Source organism: Peromyscus maniculatus, chromosome 22 (genome assembly GCF_049852395.1).
Source record: "Peromyscus maniculatus bairdii isolate BWxNUB_F1_BW_parent chromosome 22, HU_Pman_BW_mat_3.1, whole genome shotgun sequence".
NCBI classification, from domain to species: Eukaryota; Metazoa; Chordata; class Mammalia; order Rodentia; family Cricetidae; genus Peromyscus; species Peromyscus maniculatus.
The window spans coordinates 48,312,640-48,331,195 of NC_134873.1; the positions used below are offsets into that span (position 1 = coordinate 48,312,640).

The 18,556-nt window shown below is 42.9% G+C and overlaps 1 protein-coding gene across 8 annotated transcripts in view; it reads left to right on the forward strand.

Moving 5' to 3' along the window:
• The window catches only part of Rmdn2 (regulator of microtubule dynamics 2), a 60,060-nt gene extending 43,425 nt beyond the window's left edge, over positions 1-16,635 (forward strand). For 5 of the 8 annotated variants that reach the window (XM_042267356.2, XM_042267354.2, XM_016006808.3 and 2 more), the window contains 4 exons: positions 1,002-1,055; positions 1,144-1,224; positions 2,681-2,730; positions 16,516-16,635. In XM_042267356.2, the coding sequence (XP_042123290.1) occupies positions 1,002-1,055; positions 1,144-1,224; positions 2,681-2,730; positions 16,516-16,597 (267 nt within the window). In that variant the 3' untranslated portion in view covers positions 16,598-16,635. Of the gene's footprint in view, positions 1-1,001; positions 1,056-1,143; positions 1,225-2,680; positions 2,731-2,851; positions 3,208-16,515 lie in introns of those variants that run through there. The other 3 variants (XM_076559238.1, XM_042267353.2, XM_076559237.1) reach the window with 1 other exon arrangement.
• Positions 16,636-18,556: the final 1,921 nt, after the last annotated feature.

Consider the following 18,556-nt stretch of genomic DNA (forward strand, 5'->3'; position numbering starts at 1 on the left):
ACTTACTCTGGAACCAGTTATACAATCCTGTAGTTACAAACTGAATGATCCACATCCAGAAACCTGCAACTGGAAATGCCTCCAATCTTGGAGCACCTTCCTGTCAGCTCTTAAAGTCTCAAACTCAGAGCATATGGGGTTTCCAGTTTCCAGATTAGAAATGCCCACCTCGTGAGGTCTATGCACAGATTCCGGTTATTTTGTTGTTTCCGGGAGGGGGTGCAGCAGAGAGCCCATGAGTAGATGTTATCTAGATAGGGTTTTCATAGAGCTAAGACCAGTCCTGAACGTAGGAGGAGGTGCAGTTGGACTGTCAGCCTGAGGCCTTCTTGGAATGGCTCAAGGAATACTCTTACCAGATAAGGAATATTGAGATGGAAGTGACTAGAAAAGAGAAACATTGCTCTTCCAGAGGAGCCGGGTTCAATTCCCAGCATCCACATGGCAGCTCACAACTGTCTGTAACTCCAGGATCTGGCATCCTTTGTTTGTTTGTTTGTTTTTGTTTTTGTTTTTGTTTTTGTTTTTGTTTTGTTTTTCGAGACAGGGCCTCTCTGTGTAGCTTTGTGCCTTTCCTGGAGCTCACTCTGTAGCCCAGGCTGGTCTCAAACTCAGAGATCCGCCTGCCTCTGCCTCCCGAGTGCTGGGATTAAAGGCGTGCGCCACCGCCGCCACCACCCGGCTGGATCTGGCATCCTCATACAGACATACAGGCGGGCACAATAGCAATGGAAATAAAAGAAGAGAAAAGAAGCGCCTGGCCAGCCAGAGTCCATCAGTAGTGTGAATGGCTCAAGAACGCGTGCAGAACTCGAGGCAGGACGGAAAGGATAACTTCTCATCTATTAACATCTGTGCTGTCTCCCTTCCGTGCCATGGCCGTACATTGTTTATCTGGCCACTGGTGTCTGATTTCTGGAACTACGTCCTTTCTCATGATGACTAGCATTCTTGTTATAACGTTGCCCATTTATCCTCTTGTCTGCTTTCTCTTAATCCAGGCTGAAGAATTGCAACCTGGTTATTCTGTGTCCAACTACATGTTCGTGGCCAAGGTAAGGGAGAGGACTGCTTGAAGATCACTCTGAGTGCATTACATTAAATGTGGCTGGCCTTTCATATGGATTTCTTTTTCTTCTCTAGTGTTACGTTGATCTTGAGGAATCTCAGGATGCTTGGAAATTCTGCAACTTGGCATTATTACTGCCTATTGTTACCAAAGAGGTGAGCCTAGACAGTGAGAGTGAGTGTGAGGGCCTCACTGGCACTGAGGTTCAATTATCATCTTTTCTAACCTTCCTTTGTGCTGTTAATTTTTTTCTAAGTTGTGGATGTACCATCAGGGATTCAGTTCCCTTTCTGTTGACCACATAGGATAAAGTGATTTATATGTGTAACCACCTGTCTCTAAAAGTTTTCTTTCATTCTGAAACAGACCCAGTTAGTGATTTTGCTAACTAGTTTATTCATTGCCCAACTCAAAGCACCACGAGTTACAGTGAGGATGCCTCACTGTTAGCTTGCTCCCCGCCTGGGAACTTTCTTAGCATCTTTCATCTTTCTTGTGGCACCTACTTGTGGCACCTATAACGTCTTCTCTGAATGACGTTATCCGTGAATGTGTCTTTGTCTCTCACTCAGGACGTTCTAAACCTGTTACACATCTGGTTGCTACTCAGACTGTTAGCCATTTGGTCTCGAGAGCCCAAATTAATGTGTATAAACAGCTTTACAGCCCGAGAATCCCAAACGACAGCATTACTATTACTTATGTGAGCATCTCTTCACTTTAAGGGGCCAATCACAGATCCTAAAAGACATTCTCTAAAACAGAAAATAAAAGGAATTCCTATGTCTAAGGCAGTATATAAATGATTGCTGAATGAAATATTGTCTCATCAATAGCCTCACACTGTTTACCTAGCAGCAGCATTCAAGTTCAGCAGCCTGGAGTGTGCTGAGAAGGTCAGATGAGAAAGAAAATACAATGCTTTGATTCACAGTGACAGAGGTACTAATATGAAGGATAAACTGTACTTTAAATTGCTATAATATTTTCAGATGACACTAATCACTCACGGGAGAGTTATCGCTAGTATAAGCTACCTGATAAAGTCAATAATGCAACGTCTGACATTTATGAAACATTATATGGTAACATGTTTGTATATGTCATCTATGCATACATGGCTCTTCTGGGGTAATCTCAGGTAACCTCAAATCCTGCTGCTAGGGTTACAATTTTACATCACTTAGAAAAGGCAGACAGCACTACATTAACATACTGGAAGAACCAGGGTGTCAGCCTATGTGAAGACTTTCCCTTCTGCATCCCACTCCAGATTTCACAGAGAAACACCTCCTTACATTAACTACATTCTCCTAGACCTGCATTCTACTCAGTACTAAGGAATCAATAGTCTATTTGAATCCTTATGTCTAAGGCAGTATATGATGATTGCTGAATGAACTATTGGCTTCATCAATAGCCTCACACTGTTGGCCTAGCAACAACGTTCAAGTTCAGCAGCCTGGAGTGTACTGAGAAGGCCCCAATAGGCTATTTATAACAACAGCCTTTCAAGAAATACACCTATGTCACAAATCGTCGATATCAAAGTACTTAGAGTATAGAGATCAGTGTGTGACATCTCATTGTACATTTGTATTTTCTTTATAGGACAAGGACGCACACAAAGAGGTGAAAAAAATAATCTGTTCTTTGAAGAGGTAAATAAAAGAATTTATTCTTCGGTAATCCCAATACGGTCTTCTAGAGTTTACCAGAATTGTATTTTTATAATCCTGTTCTCCTTAATGTAAAGATTATGTGTTCTCTTTTGATTTGAAGGTATAATCAATCATGCCTTCTGCAGCAGTTGCACTACAAAACAAACCATGGTATTGGAAACAGTATTTAATGTTGGTATGTGATGATCCTTAAACATGTATGCTTCATTTTTTTATGTCAATAAACTACAGCCTTTAGAATATTTGTGTAACAAACACGTAAGTCAGTCTAATAAAATGCACCTTAGTGAATGTTATCATCGCTTCAATAGACTTTATAAAATAAAATAATCTTATTCTTAAGGACGAAAATGTAAGCGCTGGACACAGTTGGTAGAAAAGGGAGAAAAAAGAAGTATAGTTAATAATCAGAGAAATGTAAATAGAATTACAATAAAATACTGTTTTACTATCAAACTTTGAAGTTTTTTTTCTTTTTTCAGGAAATGGTCAAAATGATCAGTATTGCCATAAGATGAAATGTGTTTATACACTGTTAGTTATGGGGGGGGGCGGTACTTTTGCTACAACCCTTGAGTTAACTATATCTAAGGCCTAAAAAATATATTAAGTCGAATCCTGTAATGTCACATCATGGAAATATCCCTAACGAGAAAGTACAGGTAAGTCATGTGTATTCCCAGCAACGTAACAAGAGAACAGGTAATCATACTATAGCTTCACTACAGTAGAAATATTCTGAGATTAAAAATAATTATATACTAGACATGGTGGCACACTCATTAATCCCATCGCTCAGGAAAAGGAGGTATGGTCATGGGTCCTAGACTGGCCTGCTTAAAAAGCAAGACCCTGTCTCAAAAACAAAAATACACACACAAATATAAGATACAATATGATATAGGTAAAAGCAGGAAGATCATGAGTCCTACATGGACATAAAAGCAAGACTCTGTTCTCATGTTTGTGTGTGTGTGTGTGTGTGTGTGTGTGTGTGTGTGTGTGTGTGTGTGTGTGTGTTTTATAGGGAAATGCATAGAATATCTTGTGAATAAGACAAAATGGTACATAGATGTGATGTCAGCTGTATGAAAATATGCCAGGAAAGTATTAGTAGAAAATAAACTAAAATAATGCCAGTTTTATTTCTGTGAGTCTGTGTTTTACTTGCTTTATTTCCCAGTTTTTAGTAATAAACTAAATACAATTTTTAAAAATTAAACTTAGTCATCAGTGATTGATAAAGATCCTCTGGTATCCTTTAACCACCCAAGAAATTAAAGGAAAACTTAAATTTCTTGTTCGCTCTCCTCAACACACAAACACACACACACACACACACACACATACACACACACAATCCCTCACTTAAAGATGCCAGCTAATCAAATGAGCTGTTTCTTCTAAGATAGTGGCCAGTTGAGGTACCAAATCGTTCACTTTCCTCTACAGATGACCTACGTGCTGGCTGGGGTAGGAACCATGCAGGCCACTTCATGACTTTGCAAAGGCTACGGTGTTCTTAATAGTGACTGTTGGGCTCTAAAGAGCTAAAAATAATAAATAATACTAATAATAATGTGCAAGTTGAGGCAGGCTGGTCCAGCTAGCAATAAATTGTAACACAAATTGCTCAATGGTCTTTTAATAAAAAAACCCGGAGCCAGATATTGGAGTAAATGCTGAAAGATCAGAAAGACAAAGGAACAAGCCACTGCCACGTTTCACCTCGCCAACTCCATGAATCCTCTAACTTAATTAATGCCTCTGAGTCCTCAGCTGAAAGGCTTCCAGCCCAAAAAGGCTCTTCAGCCGAAAAGGGCTTTAGTTCCTGTCTCCTCACCCCGTATATACCTTTCTCTGCCCAGCCATATTTCTTTCTTCCTGTTTCTGGGATTAAAGGCGTGTGATTCCCACTGGGTGGTGGTGGCGCGGGTGTCTTTAATCCCAGCACTCGGGAGGCAGAATCAGGCAGATCTCTGTGAGTTCAAGGTCAGCCTGGTCTACAGAGCAAGATCCAGGACAGGCACTAAAACTGCACAGAGAAACCCTGTCTCTGAAAACATCAAACAACAACAAAAAAGGTGTGTGATTCCCAAGAACTAGGGTTAAAGGTGTGTGCCACCTCTGCCTGGCATCTTTGATTAATCTAGTGGCTTGTTCTGTCCTCTGATCTTTACGCATCTTTACACGATATATCACCACAATAAATGGCATCGGGTTAGTCACGTCATAAGCTTTGTGGAAACAGCTCTACAGCCCCTTCTAATAGAAAACAGTTTAGGGGCTTTTCGCTAAGGAATATGAGGAAGAGAAACAATGTCCTGGCAGGTAAAAGAGACCTGAGACTCTGGTCATAAGACCTAGTGTTCATTTATTTTAACAAAATTTCTGTTTGGTCCCTGCTGTCAATATGTCCTTAATGGGCAAGTTGGTAGCCACTGGTCAGGTAATTAGTGTAGCAGTTTGTGAATAAGTCCTCGACCCAACGGCAGCATGACGCTCCTACATTAGTCGTCAGAGTATTGGCGATTTCCCACCCATGTGGCAGTTTCTCCCAGAGTGTTAGCAGAAGACCCCTCCCCACCATGGTCACACCTCCAAATATTAGCACTAAACCCAGGCTGTCTGCCCCCTCATGCGCGCGCACACACACACACACACACACATGCACACACACACACACACACATGCACACACACACACATGCACACACACACACACATGCATACACACACACACACACACACACATACACACACACACACACACACACACACACTCCGGAGCACTCACATCTAGTCTGACCGCTGTCCTCTCCTCACCAAACCATGTGATGTAAGACCATGTGATATAAGACCATGTGATGTAAGACCATGTGATGTAAGACCATGTGATGTAAGACCATGTGATGTAAGACCATGTGATGGGACCAACTCCAGTCTCTGCATTAAATTTCTTTGCCTCGTAAAAGCTATTTTTCTTGCACAACCAACCGCATTCATTACATAGAGACTATTCCAATCCCCTTCCAGGGAATGTCACACAAGTTCGTCTATGTGGACTGCTAATTTCCTGTGGTGACTTCACACTCACCACTCAGAATGCCCGACCTTGGCAGAGCCAGGACACGTTCAGCATGCATGAGATGAGGGTCACTCCTGGTGGATCATTGAGGCCAGGGTAACGGGACCCCTCCCCCGTAAAGAGGAGGTAGACACCCTCTGACCTCTCAGGAGACTTCACGTCCAGTGCGAGGAAGAGGGAGTCCAAACTCAGAACTTTGAATATCTCCCAAAACACGAATCAAAACTGTACGTTACAATTTCTCACTAAACGCTAAGGAAGCAAACATAATGGTCCCCTGACATGTTAATGATGTTCCTTTGGCTGTGTTATGTCTTTTTCCTGCAAGACAAATGGCCTTCGCTGTAATAGGAAAACTGAAGTCACCCCAGTTGTGCCCAAACGTCATAGCAAAGCTTTTCATTTTGTAATGTTCTTATACTTTCGAATTAGAAAATGCATTAGTTAAAGCTGAAAGGGATCTTCTACACCAAACTCCCCCATTTTAACAATGAATAGCGTATGCTCTGATGTAGGAGGAACACAGTTGGGGCCAGAGAATTGTACTGGCCAAGTCAGAACTGGGATCCAGATCTCGGAATCTCGTGTGTTCTCAAATCCGCCTTGAGCCTAGGGCTGTTTACCCGTCATGGTTGGAGACCAGTGTCTGGCATAGAACGAGCCCTCTGAGAACAGGAACTTGCATGGTGATTAATAACTACTCCCAAGTTGTTCGTCCTGTAATCAATCCATTTTATACGCCAGTGGTTCTCAACCTTCCTGATGCTGCGACCCTTTAATACAGTTCCTCATGATGTGGTGACCCCCAACCATAACATTATGTTGTTGCTACTTCAGAACTGTAATGTTGTTACTGTTATGAATCGTAATGTAAACATCTGATATATAAACCCCCAAATGACCCATAGGTTGAGAACAGCTATTATACACCAACCCTATGAAGAGAGGGCATTTGATTTTTACCCCTGTCTGTATCATGGACACCAGAACACAAGACACAAACTGCCATGCCCTGAACAGTGGTCGGGAGACTGGAAGCAGGGAATGAACCAGGGTCCATGCTGTGGTCCGAGCCACTGCGTACTCCTGTTGGTAAATGGGAGGGGAGGAGGGAAACAGGGACAGGGATGGAAGTGGAGGAAACAAAAGACAGAAAGTAGCAAGAAGCCACTGAAAAGGAAGGAAGGGAAAAGAGAGGTGTGGAAGAGAAAGTGTAAAGAAAAGCATTTTTTATATTAGCACGTGTTCTCTAGTTTTATATCATAGATTTCTGACAACCAATCATATACTCTTCTAATACATTAAATCTTTCTCATATGTTGACCTTAGCTCCCTCCCCTAGTAAGAGGAGAGGCTAATGAAGCTTAATTGAATGGCGTGCCCTATTTTATCTGTGGTACAGAAAGAACCTCAGTGTAGCTTATTAACTGTGATGAACAAGACTATTTCTTTCACGAAGAAAAAGTAGGTTTTAGAAACAAACTTGTTAATCTTAATGTTCTGTAATCTTGGGTCTCCTCAGCATGTATTTTGCTTTAGGTCCTGAAGGATGAGGTTTCAAAACAGCCTTATTGAGATGTTATTGACCTACAACTAATTGCATATATTTGCCATGTATCATCTGATGCATTTTGACACGTGTGTATACCCATGAAGTCTCCGGCACAATCAAGAGCGTTTCTATAACCTTACACTCTGGTCCATGTCCTTCCTCTGCAGTCTTTCCCTCCTGCCTGTGTCTGCTCCCTGCTGCAGCCACACACAACCACCGATCTGCTGGCTGTCCTGTAGAATGATTCCTGGGAGAAAATACAAATCGGAAGTAGAAAAAGAATGAGCAGCTACATGTTACATAGCGGGTGAATCCCAGATTAATTATGCCTAAAGAAGTCAGACAGAAAGAGATCCATAATGTATGTTCACATGAGAGTCTACAGCACTCAATCTACAGTGACACCTAATACGATGAAAGCTAGCCAGCAGGAAGGAATTTTCCCCGGTCAGTTCAGTACTGATTTCCCCATCCTGCAAGTGGACCCTGTAGGAACTTCAGCAGTAGGCTCTTAGTTGTGGGGAGCAAACAATGACAATAGCCCGGCCTTTCTGGAGACCTCTGGGGCCTGAGCAGCCACTACAGGAGATGTCCCATGCCTGGCACTTCGACTTTGGTTTAATAACTCATAGCTCTGGGAACAGCAATGTCCACCCACATGGGGTCCTTTTAAACTCCCTTTAAAAAAATCATAACAGAGACTTTTAGGGCTTTTACTTCCCCTCCGAGCATCTCTTATATCACACAAGTTTTGATAGGTTGTGTTTTAACCTTTATCAATGGAAGATAATTTTTAATTTCCATTTTCATTTCTTCTTTGACACATAAATTATTTAGAAATCTGTTCTTTTTTTTTTAATTTGAGGATTTTGCAAAGTTCTCTGCTGTTGGTTTCAATTCCACTGTGATCAGAAAATATATTTGGTCTGTTGTTGAGACTCTATGGTACAAACAGTCTCTATTTTGGTTAACGGTCAGTGTATGCTTAAAAAGAATATGTATTCCTTTTTTAGGAAAGAAAATTTCTGTACTGTTCAGACTAGTCTCAAACTCTAGCTAAGTGATCCACCTGCCTCAGCCTCCTGAGTAGCCTGGCCTGTAAATATACCACCCTTGCTGACTGACAATATCTTCTTTATCGGTCAATTATGTCAAGTTGGATAATAATGTCGCCAAATCTTTTAATTCCTTTGGTCTTCACTGCTTTGTCAAGGCGGCAGAATTGGGTCGTCCTCCCCTCCCCCCAAGGCCTGGAAACTCTCAAGGTAGTGAGCTGGGGCAACTGTAGGGCTCATCTTGCTGCCCAACTCTCAGGAATTGCTTCTCTCCTTCTCTTCTGTCCAGTATCTTAAAACCAATCCTGCTGTGCTCTGTCCATGTGGAGAGCCTCATGGGGGAGCTTTGGGAAGATGCCCCATGGCATACAAACACTCATCAAACTTTCTAGTCCCACAAACAATTGCTTGGTCTACATAGCAAACTCAAGAGTGTCACATGGCCTTGTTCTACAAGCTTCTGTCATGTTTCAAATGTGTCCACTTTATGAAATAAAACAGCCAAATCACCTGTGAAGTTGGACTTTGCTTAGAGCTGAGATAACTCTTGTTTTTAAACAGTGTCCTTGCTCTTGGCGATGACATTTATTGCCTATGAGGAGTTAAGTCTTACTCCACCACCCTCCCGCCTTGAGCCTTTCATATTGGTTCCTCTGAACCACTTTAAAGTTTGACTGTCTAATTTAAAACGAGGAAAATAATCTGCTGGAAACTACTGCATTAGAAGCTACTAACGCCACATAACTGGGACTCCAGCAGAGCCCTAACTGGACAGTCCCTTCCAGCCAGGGAGAATGGCCCTGCCCAGTTGGACACAGAATGTGTCTGGCTTGCAGTGTTGACTGCCATATTTTTTAAAGGTCTCAGTCATAAAGATAGCAATTTTATAGCCGAGCCATGAATTGCTTTCATTCTTTGTTTGAAATGTATTTTATTCCCCTTGTTTCCTTTCGTTCTGGGCACTCAGGATTCCTTGCGATTATAATTAAAGATGTGTTGACCATCCAAAAACTGATCCAAATTTTAGGGGGACCTGAAGCTTATACGATTTTTAGAATATTTAATAGAAAAGTACGAGAAAGGTAAATACAAAATTAGCTTTGAAAGTGACTGTGTATTTACAATGCAAAAGATAGTCCAAGAAATTATAAAATTTCAAAAGCTGAAAATAAAATAACGATCATAAAAACACAGAAAAAAATAACACTTTATTATTGTTATTAACTGAATGGCATAGCTTTGTCATATTTCAACATTTCGCCATATACTCTTTGTTCATGTTATCGTATGGCACTAAATTTTTCAGTGTCCTTGGTCTTTCCCCTAGCACTATGAAGTAACAATTATATTTTGTTGCAGATAATATAGAAAAGCTCCTCTCAGCCCCACTTCACGTTTGCAATGACACATGGTAAAACTTCTCAGTGTCCCTTCTTCCTAAAGAGATCCCTCTGGGAGCTCCAGCCCCTTGAATACCTTAGGCTGCTGGAACAATTGGGGGGGGGTCCTCTGTCCTTCCAGAACCCACCCCCATCTCACCTGCAGCCATGGGTGTGTGTGTGTGTGGGTCCCAGGAATCCTTGAAGGCTGAGTCATGGTGGAGCCTCAGCAGGGAAGCAAGATTTTGTCTTTAGAAGTCAAAATCAGGATCTGAAGCTCAATGTAAACCTCCAGGAATAATCTGTTACTGCTGATGCGGAAGTTTCATACTGACCATCTTAAGTAGCAAATCCTATAGGATGTGTAGGAAACCCCATACACATACCGTCCTCCTTGCCTCTCCCAGCCTTCCTCCTGAAGCTTTCTCCTTGGGGGGATAATGAAACAAAGAATGACAGACTGATACCAATATCTTGTGGTCTTTTCCCTGTTATCTACCGCTTAAAGGCCAAGCCAACCATACCCCATGCTCCTGCCCCACCTGTCCTTCCAACAGACCTCCAGCTTTGCATCATTGTGTGTATGCTGTCTGCATGTCAGACAGACTGGATTGGTCTTTACTCAAGAGCTTTCTGGCACTCCTGCCAGACTGCTTGGTTTTATTCCCTATGGGAGTAAATGTCCCCCTCCCCCTAGACTGCCCATGAGAATCAAAGCCTAGCTCAGTGATGAAAGGTCCTCCATGAAACCCATGACCCATGTCATCAGCTGTGATCTCATCCACCCCAATGCCAGAACACTTTTCTGTGTCTTAAGCCCAACCAACTTCAGCAGGGTGACAACCAAGGTCGTGTGTCACTTCCTTCCATCGCTCCTGACACTGTGTGTTCAATTAACATCAGTGAAACCAAATAAAACAAAGCCAGGGGGCTAAAAGGGGGCACGGAGAGCCACTGCTGTCCCGGGCTGTGGTGTGAAGGATAGAAGGGACAGAGAACAGCACAGAGAACAGGCAGGGCAGGAACACAGAGGACTAGAAAGAGGCCAAGCGAGAGACAGCAAAACTGAGGTGGGATCAAGGCGAGCTTTCAACCTGTGACATCTAGTAATACAGCCAAGCTGTTATAGGATAGGCTAAGAAAATGATTATAGGAAGGTGGCGGGAAACTGGCTGGAACAAAACTTAGATTTCATGATGTCGTACACCTAGTTCATGCAAGTAGGAAACCAGAGCCAGGGGCCTGGTTTCCAACCCTGGTTTGGCTAGCACTGACATAAATCGCATCCGAGCTGTATATTCCATTTCAACCCACCTCGGATTAATATCCTTGGAGATTACATCTATTTCCCCTTACTTTGTTTCTACTTTTCTCAAAATTAAAGCCACTAAAAACAATAGACAAGAAAAAAGGATTCTCGAAATTTATGTAATTGTGAACTTAGCCAAGAGTATAACAAGTGTCTCCCCTGGGAGTGGGAGGAAATGGGGAGGTGGTTCATTGGAAAGGAAAACAGACATTTAAGAGGAACTTTGAAAAGAGAACTTGGTGGCCATAGGAGATAACGTCAGGGGATGGCCCAGAAGGTATCTACTGCTTAGGGAACAACTCGATTGTTTCTCCATGAGATGTTTCTCAGCTACACTCTCTGTCCCTTTTCATTTCGCATAGACATGTAAATTTTCACTGCTACAGAACTGTAATTTACACTTCACAGCATGCTTGAGATTACATTCTGTCTAATTCTTGCAAATCCCCACCCAAACATGCCCTGAATTGGCCAGAGAAACTTAGGAGCAAGGGAGAAGTTTACCTGGGGTTCACCCAAATCCATTCAGCTAACGGTAGTTGCTGCACCCCATTTCTTTACAAAGAACAACTTGCTGGGTATGGTATCTCCACATCATCCCCTGACCTTCCTCTGGGTTACCAGGCTGGACATACTTTCAGAGTAGAGCCTCTTCAGGATGCACAGAGCCAATGAGGAATGTGTGACTACAGATAGCTAGATCTCAGTGTAAGGTCTTGTCCAAGGGAGAGCTGATAAGTTGGGTCAGTTCCTAAAAGAATCATTCTACAAAGTAGTTTGTGCACCACAATGGCTCTGCCTATGACTCACTCCATATTTTTATTAATAATTTTGGGGACCAGTGGCACACTGCGGGGCAGTACCTCAAGGAGTTCTCTCAAGTGAGTGCTGTCTCCGATTTTCTCAAAATTCAAAATTTTTTATATTAAATGTATTGAGCTGTAGATTATATACAGAAAAATGCTGAGTGTATTGTTATCTTAATTGTATTGTTTGATGAATTCTGACAAATTCGCCTGCAATGTAATCCCCGCCACAATTAAGGTGTAAAATATGCAGTTCCTTTTCCTCTCTCCCACTCCCACCTCCATGCCAGACCCACCTAACCACTCATCTGTCCCTCTAGGTTCCTTGTTTTCTGTAAGAATGCAATCATGTGTGTCCTCCTAAACATGGCTCTTTTGCTGAGCACGTTTTTTTTGAGATTTATATATGACAGAGAGATGTGTAATTTTTACTCCTTTTGGGGGGCATTTCTAGGCTGAGGCCACCAAATTCGTTTCACCTGTGTGGGGTGACTTGAGGTTTGGAGTTACGAAGAGCTGACTTGAAATTTTCATGCACTGGCCTTTCGGCAAATTTAGGTTTTTGTTGTTGTTGTTTGGTTGGTTGGTTGGTTGGTTGTTTGTTTGGTTGGTTGGGTTTTCGGCAAACATTTTTTTTTATTTATTTATTTATTTATTTATTTATTTATTTATTTATTTATTTATTTATTTATTTATTTATTTATTTTAAGTGAATAAGCAGAAGAGAGTGAAAAGTTCGAGATGGCGCTGCTGTCCCTCATAATAAGTGTGCATTACTAACTTCACGGAAAGCTGCCAAGCTACTTTTCAAATACTTGCACGGTTTCGCACTCTCATCAGAAAGGCGTGCCTTCCGGTTACTCCACACGCTCCTCGCCTCTTGGCGTTGTCCATCTCCGTCTTTAATCTTACACATTGTAGTGGCTGCGCCTGCGCCTGCGCCTCCCTGTCCTTTCCTGCACACGCTCCTGGTTGCTGATGCCGAACACCTTTCCCTGGGCTCTAGGCATCTTCCTCCTTGACTCAGTTATGCAGGCGAGTTCAAGGTCACCAACTCTGACGAATTCTGCAGCCGCTAGAGCTGTCCAGAGCTGGAGCATCCTTGCTGGTTATGAGAAAACTGTTGTGTTGTCCTCGACGTTGCACTCTCGTCGGGACATTAACCAGCAGCTCCTTTTTCCCTCCCAGCATAGGCTGAGATTACCAAACAAGATCTTTAAAAGCCGTGGTTGTAAGGAAATGGAGCCTGTGACACCAAATGTTCCCATTCAGCCAAATGCACAGGAACCCCCTTGATGCAATCCCGTCAGCCAGTTCGTTCTGTGACTTCTCCCAACAACACTCTGCAGACTTCTTGTTTTGTGATTCTGTCACGAGTCTCGCTGAATTGTTTCCTCATCCATAGGGACATGTATTCATTCCCTAGATGTTAAAAAGACAACTCGGCTTACCTTGATTGTATTCTCTACACTGACTGAAAAGTACTTTTAAAGTTGATCTTGCCCTTTTTCTTTGAGAGATTCAGTCTAGGGTAAAATATGTTCTACACTTCCGAGCAGTTATTTCTTGGGAACCCGAAAATTTCATCCCTAGAACACTATGAAATTCCTCCCCCAACCTCCTGCCCTTGTTGACGATGTAAAACAAACCTCATCTGGCCTGCATCTTATCTCCATGGACTAGTCAGAGTATTGTTTTGAGTTTTCCACTGCATCTATTAATTTTAAAAGAACACATGTCTCGGTTCAGTAAAAACTTATAGAAACCCAGATAAAAGGAATTCTGAATTGAGATGTTCATGCCTCCAGCTCTCTTTTTCCTTTTTAATGATGGTGAAGAATCCTGATGTTTCTTTACTTTTTAGAACCTCCTTGGGGCTGCTCTGGCAGGGGAGCTGACAGGAAGTGACCACTGTGCTGAAGCTAGGCAGTGGGTCTTCATGAGGTCTGGATGCCTCCCATCCTTGGTCTGATCTGCCTGGAGATGCATCAGCTTCTACCCCGTCACTGCCAAAAAGAACTTATTTCAGCCAGGACACTACTTGTGCTACACATGAGTTGCAAAGGCTGGGCCCAGGCTGGACTGTCCAACCCTACATTGTAACAACGTCACGGTTTGGCGGCTAAATAGCAAGGCTAGTGAGTTCTGAGAAACTCGATTCTAGCTGCTTTCTTGGAACTGTCGGAGAGAGAGGAAGGAAGCTGGCGCATAAAACTCAGACTTTTTCAGAGCAGAACTTAGGCTTTCCAGTGACTGATTCTCAAAAGACCTTCTATCCACCAGTACAATAACCAATAGTGGTAAATTATCCAGAAGCAGTCAAGATCCCAAAAGATATTCTGCATTGTCAAAAAAAGATTAAATTGTAGATGATAATTAAAATATTTTAGTATGGCGCTATGTAATAATTCTATTAAAATGCTCTAAACCCACATCCTCCAAAATTTATTTGTTTTTGTTTGGTTTTTTGTTTTGTTTTGTTTTTTTCTGAGACAAGGTCACACAGTGTAGTCCAAGCTGGCCTTATACTCATACTTCTCTTGTCTAGGTTCCTGAGTACTCGTTTTATAGATGTGTGCTACTGTACTCAACGTCTAAATATTTTTAATTTGCATTTTACTTACTATTATTAATTATTATTACTATGTTTAAGTGCAGATGTATGTATGCCATAGTGCTTGTGTGTGTGTGTGTGTGTGTGTGTGTGTGTGTGTGTGTGACAGAGAGGGAGAGAGAGAGAGAGAGAGAGAGAGAGAGAGAGAGAGAGAGAGAGAGAGAGACAGGAGAGAGAGAAAGAGAGAAGGCAACTTTACGGAGTTGGTTCTCCCTTTCCACTTTTATACATAGATTCCAGGGTCAAACTTAAGTCTTGGGGCTTATACAGTGTCAGAACACGATCCAGGAATGGAGTCATGTAAGGAGAATTGTAAGTGCTTGTGAGAACACTCCAAGGAAACAAGACAAGAGTCTTGTGACCTCAGTTTCTTCAAAACGTGGAATTGGTCTTGCAATGTGTTTTCATGCCCCTCCCAGGGGTCGCAGACTAGAGTGAGTTTACTTCAGATTATTCCTTATTGCTTGCTGCTGCCCCTCAATTAAAGGTTCAAACTAAAGCCGGGCGGTGGTGGCGCACGCCTTTAATCCCAGCACTTGGGAGGCAGAGGCAGGTGGATCTCTGTGAGTTCGAGGCCAGCCTGGGCTACCAAGTGAGTTCCAGGAAAGGTGCAAAGCTACACAGAGAAACCCTGTCTCAAAAAAAAAAAAAAAAAAAAAAAAAAAAAAAAAAAAAAAAAAAAGGTTCAAACTATCGTTTCTATGCCTTTATGGAAAAACATGTTTTTGCCATGTGGCACCTGTCCTTGTGGTTGTCTACAGCTTGAACGCATGAGAACTTTACCCAAGTGACCTTTATTAACCCTCAGAGTATAAATTGTCCGAGACTCTGAGTTAAGCTGGCTGCTGCGTGGGCCTCATGTATGGGCTCCCTTCTCCCAGGTCCCACCACCTTTCGAGTGGTGACAGCAAGTGCTTTGGTTGGCTAAGCCATCTTTCTGGCCTTCCGGATTCCAAATCTATTGATGTTTTAATTTAAAACATTAACATTCCCCGATGCATTTAGATTTGTGTATTTATGTTAATACCGTACTAAAATGTTCACGAGAAAATATGCACAAACATGAAACCGATGAGGGGGTAGGAAGATAATTCAGTTGGTAAAGTCTTTGCTATACAAGTATGGGGATCTGAGTTCAGATCGCCAGCCCCCCATGTAAAAGCTCAGGCATGGCAGTGCATGCCTGTAATTCTTGCACTGGAGAGACAGAGAAAAACTGGATCCCTGGGGCTCTCTGCCCAGCTATCCTAGAAGAATCAGTAAGCCTCGGGTTCAGTAGAGACCTTGCTTAAAAATATGTGGAGAGTATGAGGAAGACCCCCACCATTAACCTCCAGGATCCACACACAAAGGAGAAAAAAAAAAAAAAAAAGAGAGAGAGAGAGAGAGAGAGAAAGCATCTCATAGAATAAAAGAATCTGATCTTTTAAAATGCTTCATGAGAAAATAAACATATCTCCTTAATTTGCCATGCTTAAGAACAAAACCTTGAGAAGCACTGAAGTCAGGTACTGAATGTGGCAACCCTGTCACTTAATAATGTCTTAGAGCTATTTGCTCTAATGAGCAAAACAACTCACGACGTAGAGGATACCACTATACAGAGTGCGATAAACACCATTCTGGTACTGGTGAACTTGTGTGTGTGGGAAACCTGAGGGACTGACTGCCAAAACTGATTTCAACTATGAAAGGATTCATTAGTAACGTGTAGAAATAGTAGCCATCGCAAACAGACGGCGACCAGTTAGAAGACAGCCCGGTGTATAATGCCTTGTTTAGCATAACCTAAACAAAATCACATGTCTAGGAATAAACAACAGGTTAGTAAAAATGGAAGTACTCCAAAGGTTTTAACGAACAGAAAGAAACGCTATATTTTGACAAGAAAAATGGCATTCTGTAGACTACGCGTGCCCTGCGATTTCAAAACAAGAACTAACCAAGACTGTTTTGTTCAAGTTTCAGGCGGAAAACACACAGGAAGAGTCGTGAGCACACGGACAATGTCAAGTCAAAGAATGTGGCCACCACGAAAGACTAGATAGTGAAAATAAAGCGTGCAAAACTGTAGTCCTCAAAGACACACTGTGAACGGACGGATGTGTTGATGAGCTAGGATAGAAAGTCTTTGTTTGTATATGTATGCTCAAATGCACACGCTAATTTAGCATATGGTAAAAGTGGTATGTGAAAGAACTGTCCGAAGAATAAGGTCTTGGCGGATGGGGGTGAGGTGAGAGAGCTAGAGCAAGCTACAAGATCGTTAAGCAACTGGTTTAGATCTTGTTTATTCAGAAAGAGCCAGGAGTAGCTCACACGTCCCCTGCCACCATGTGTTCATAGGTCCATGGGGAGCAGTGTCTTAGCTGTGTCTCACTCCTTACATCTCATGCATTCCTATCTGTATCACAACACAGCAACAATAACGTGTTGCAAGCACATACAGTGTAGTAGCTGATCAACAGAAATGATGGGTACATGTTACAGCTCTGAACACAGCAGCAGAAAAAGGCTAACTAGGAAGGATAGCCAGACTTAAGAGAAACAAGGATGCGGGGGAGGGGATGCAGAGGATAGCCTAGCTTGACACACTCACAGGAACCTTCTAGGTGTGGCTCCACTTGAAGATACAGAAATGTCTATGCCAGAGAACGACGGAGACTCATCACAGAGATGCCTGATTTTCATCGGAGAGGAGCAGGACATCCCCGCAGTAGCACCACCCAGGGGTGCATAGGCATGGTTCGGCATGATTGCAAGCAAGCCTTGGGCCTCTTGCCGCCAGCTCTCGGGGTACACGTAACATTAAGTGACAAACCCCAGCAGGTGCCCAAACAATAACTGTTCGCTTAGAGTTGACCTTCGTTTGTGACCGGCGCTCAGTTCACTCTCCACACCTTTTCCTTCCATGGGAGCCCTGAGTGGCATGGACTAGACAGACCCAGTTAAGAGTTCCCATATTTTTTTGTCAAAGAAAGTTAAGGCTGAGAGCCGTAGACTGATTGATTGGCATCTTCTTGATGCCCTGTCCGAGTGCACAAACCTCCTGCTCCACTTGCATTCACATTGGCAGGCGGTGATGATAGGCATTGAGCTAAGCCAATCCAGGCAGCAGTGCCCACGATGTTCCTGGATGTAGCATTCACATCAAAGCTCAGCAGGTCTGGGAACAGCACAGGAGACGAACTCTTAGGTTCCTGCTATGCGGAAACAGGGCCAGGGGTGGGCGGTACTGAGCTGGCAAACACAGGGCTGTCTGCTGAAGTCTGATGAGCCAGCAGCCTGGCCAAGATGTTACTGTACTGACTGGTACAAGGATAATCAAGGCTGCCTAGCAGATGCTGCTTGTCTATTTGGGTGTTGCAGGGGCGGGGGGTGGAGGGATATGTAGAATTAAGAGCATAGAACATAGGAACATGTCTGCTTTGTCACTAGGGTCCATCCATCTCCTAGAAATACGGGCTTCTAAGGAATGGCAGCCTGGTTGGTATAAAGAAGAAAGGGCCACAGTAGACTGGAACCTTGCATATTGTAACTGAAAGTTTTCCTGTGTCCCACCCAATCTGCAGCCCAAGTAATATCCGCTCAGACCCGAGTAAACACACAGAGGCTTACATTAATTACAACCGCTCAGCCATTAGCTCAGACTAACTACTGACTAGCTCTTACACTTAAACTCAGCCCATTTCTGTTCATCTGTATGTGGCCACATTTTTCATGACTTTACCTATGTGCCATTACATGCTGCTCCCTGGACGGCGGCCTGGTGTCTCCTGACGCAGCCTTCCTGTTCCCAGAATTCCTCTTGTCTGTTTATTCTGCCTGTAGCATATGATACCTGGATGGACTTGAGTAAGTGACTCTTCAGCTCTCTGAAAAGTGGGGATACAAATCTCTACCATGAAGGATTTTGTTAAAAGAGTAAATAAGTGTGCATAAAATAATTGGCACCTTCAAACGGGTAACATCTTCCCAGCCTTCCTGCCTGACGGACAGACGT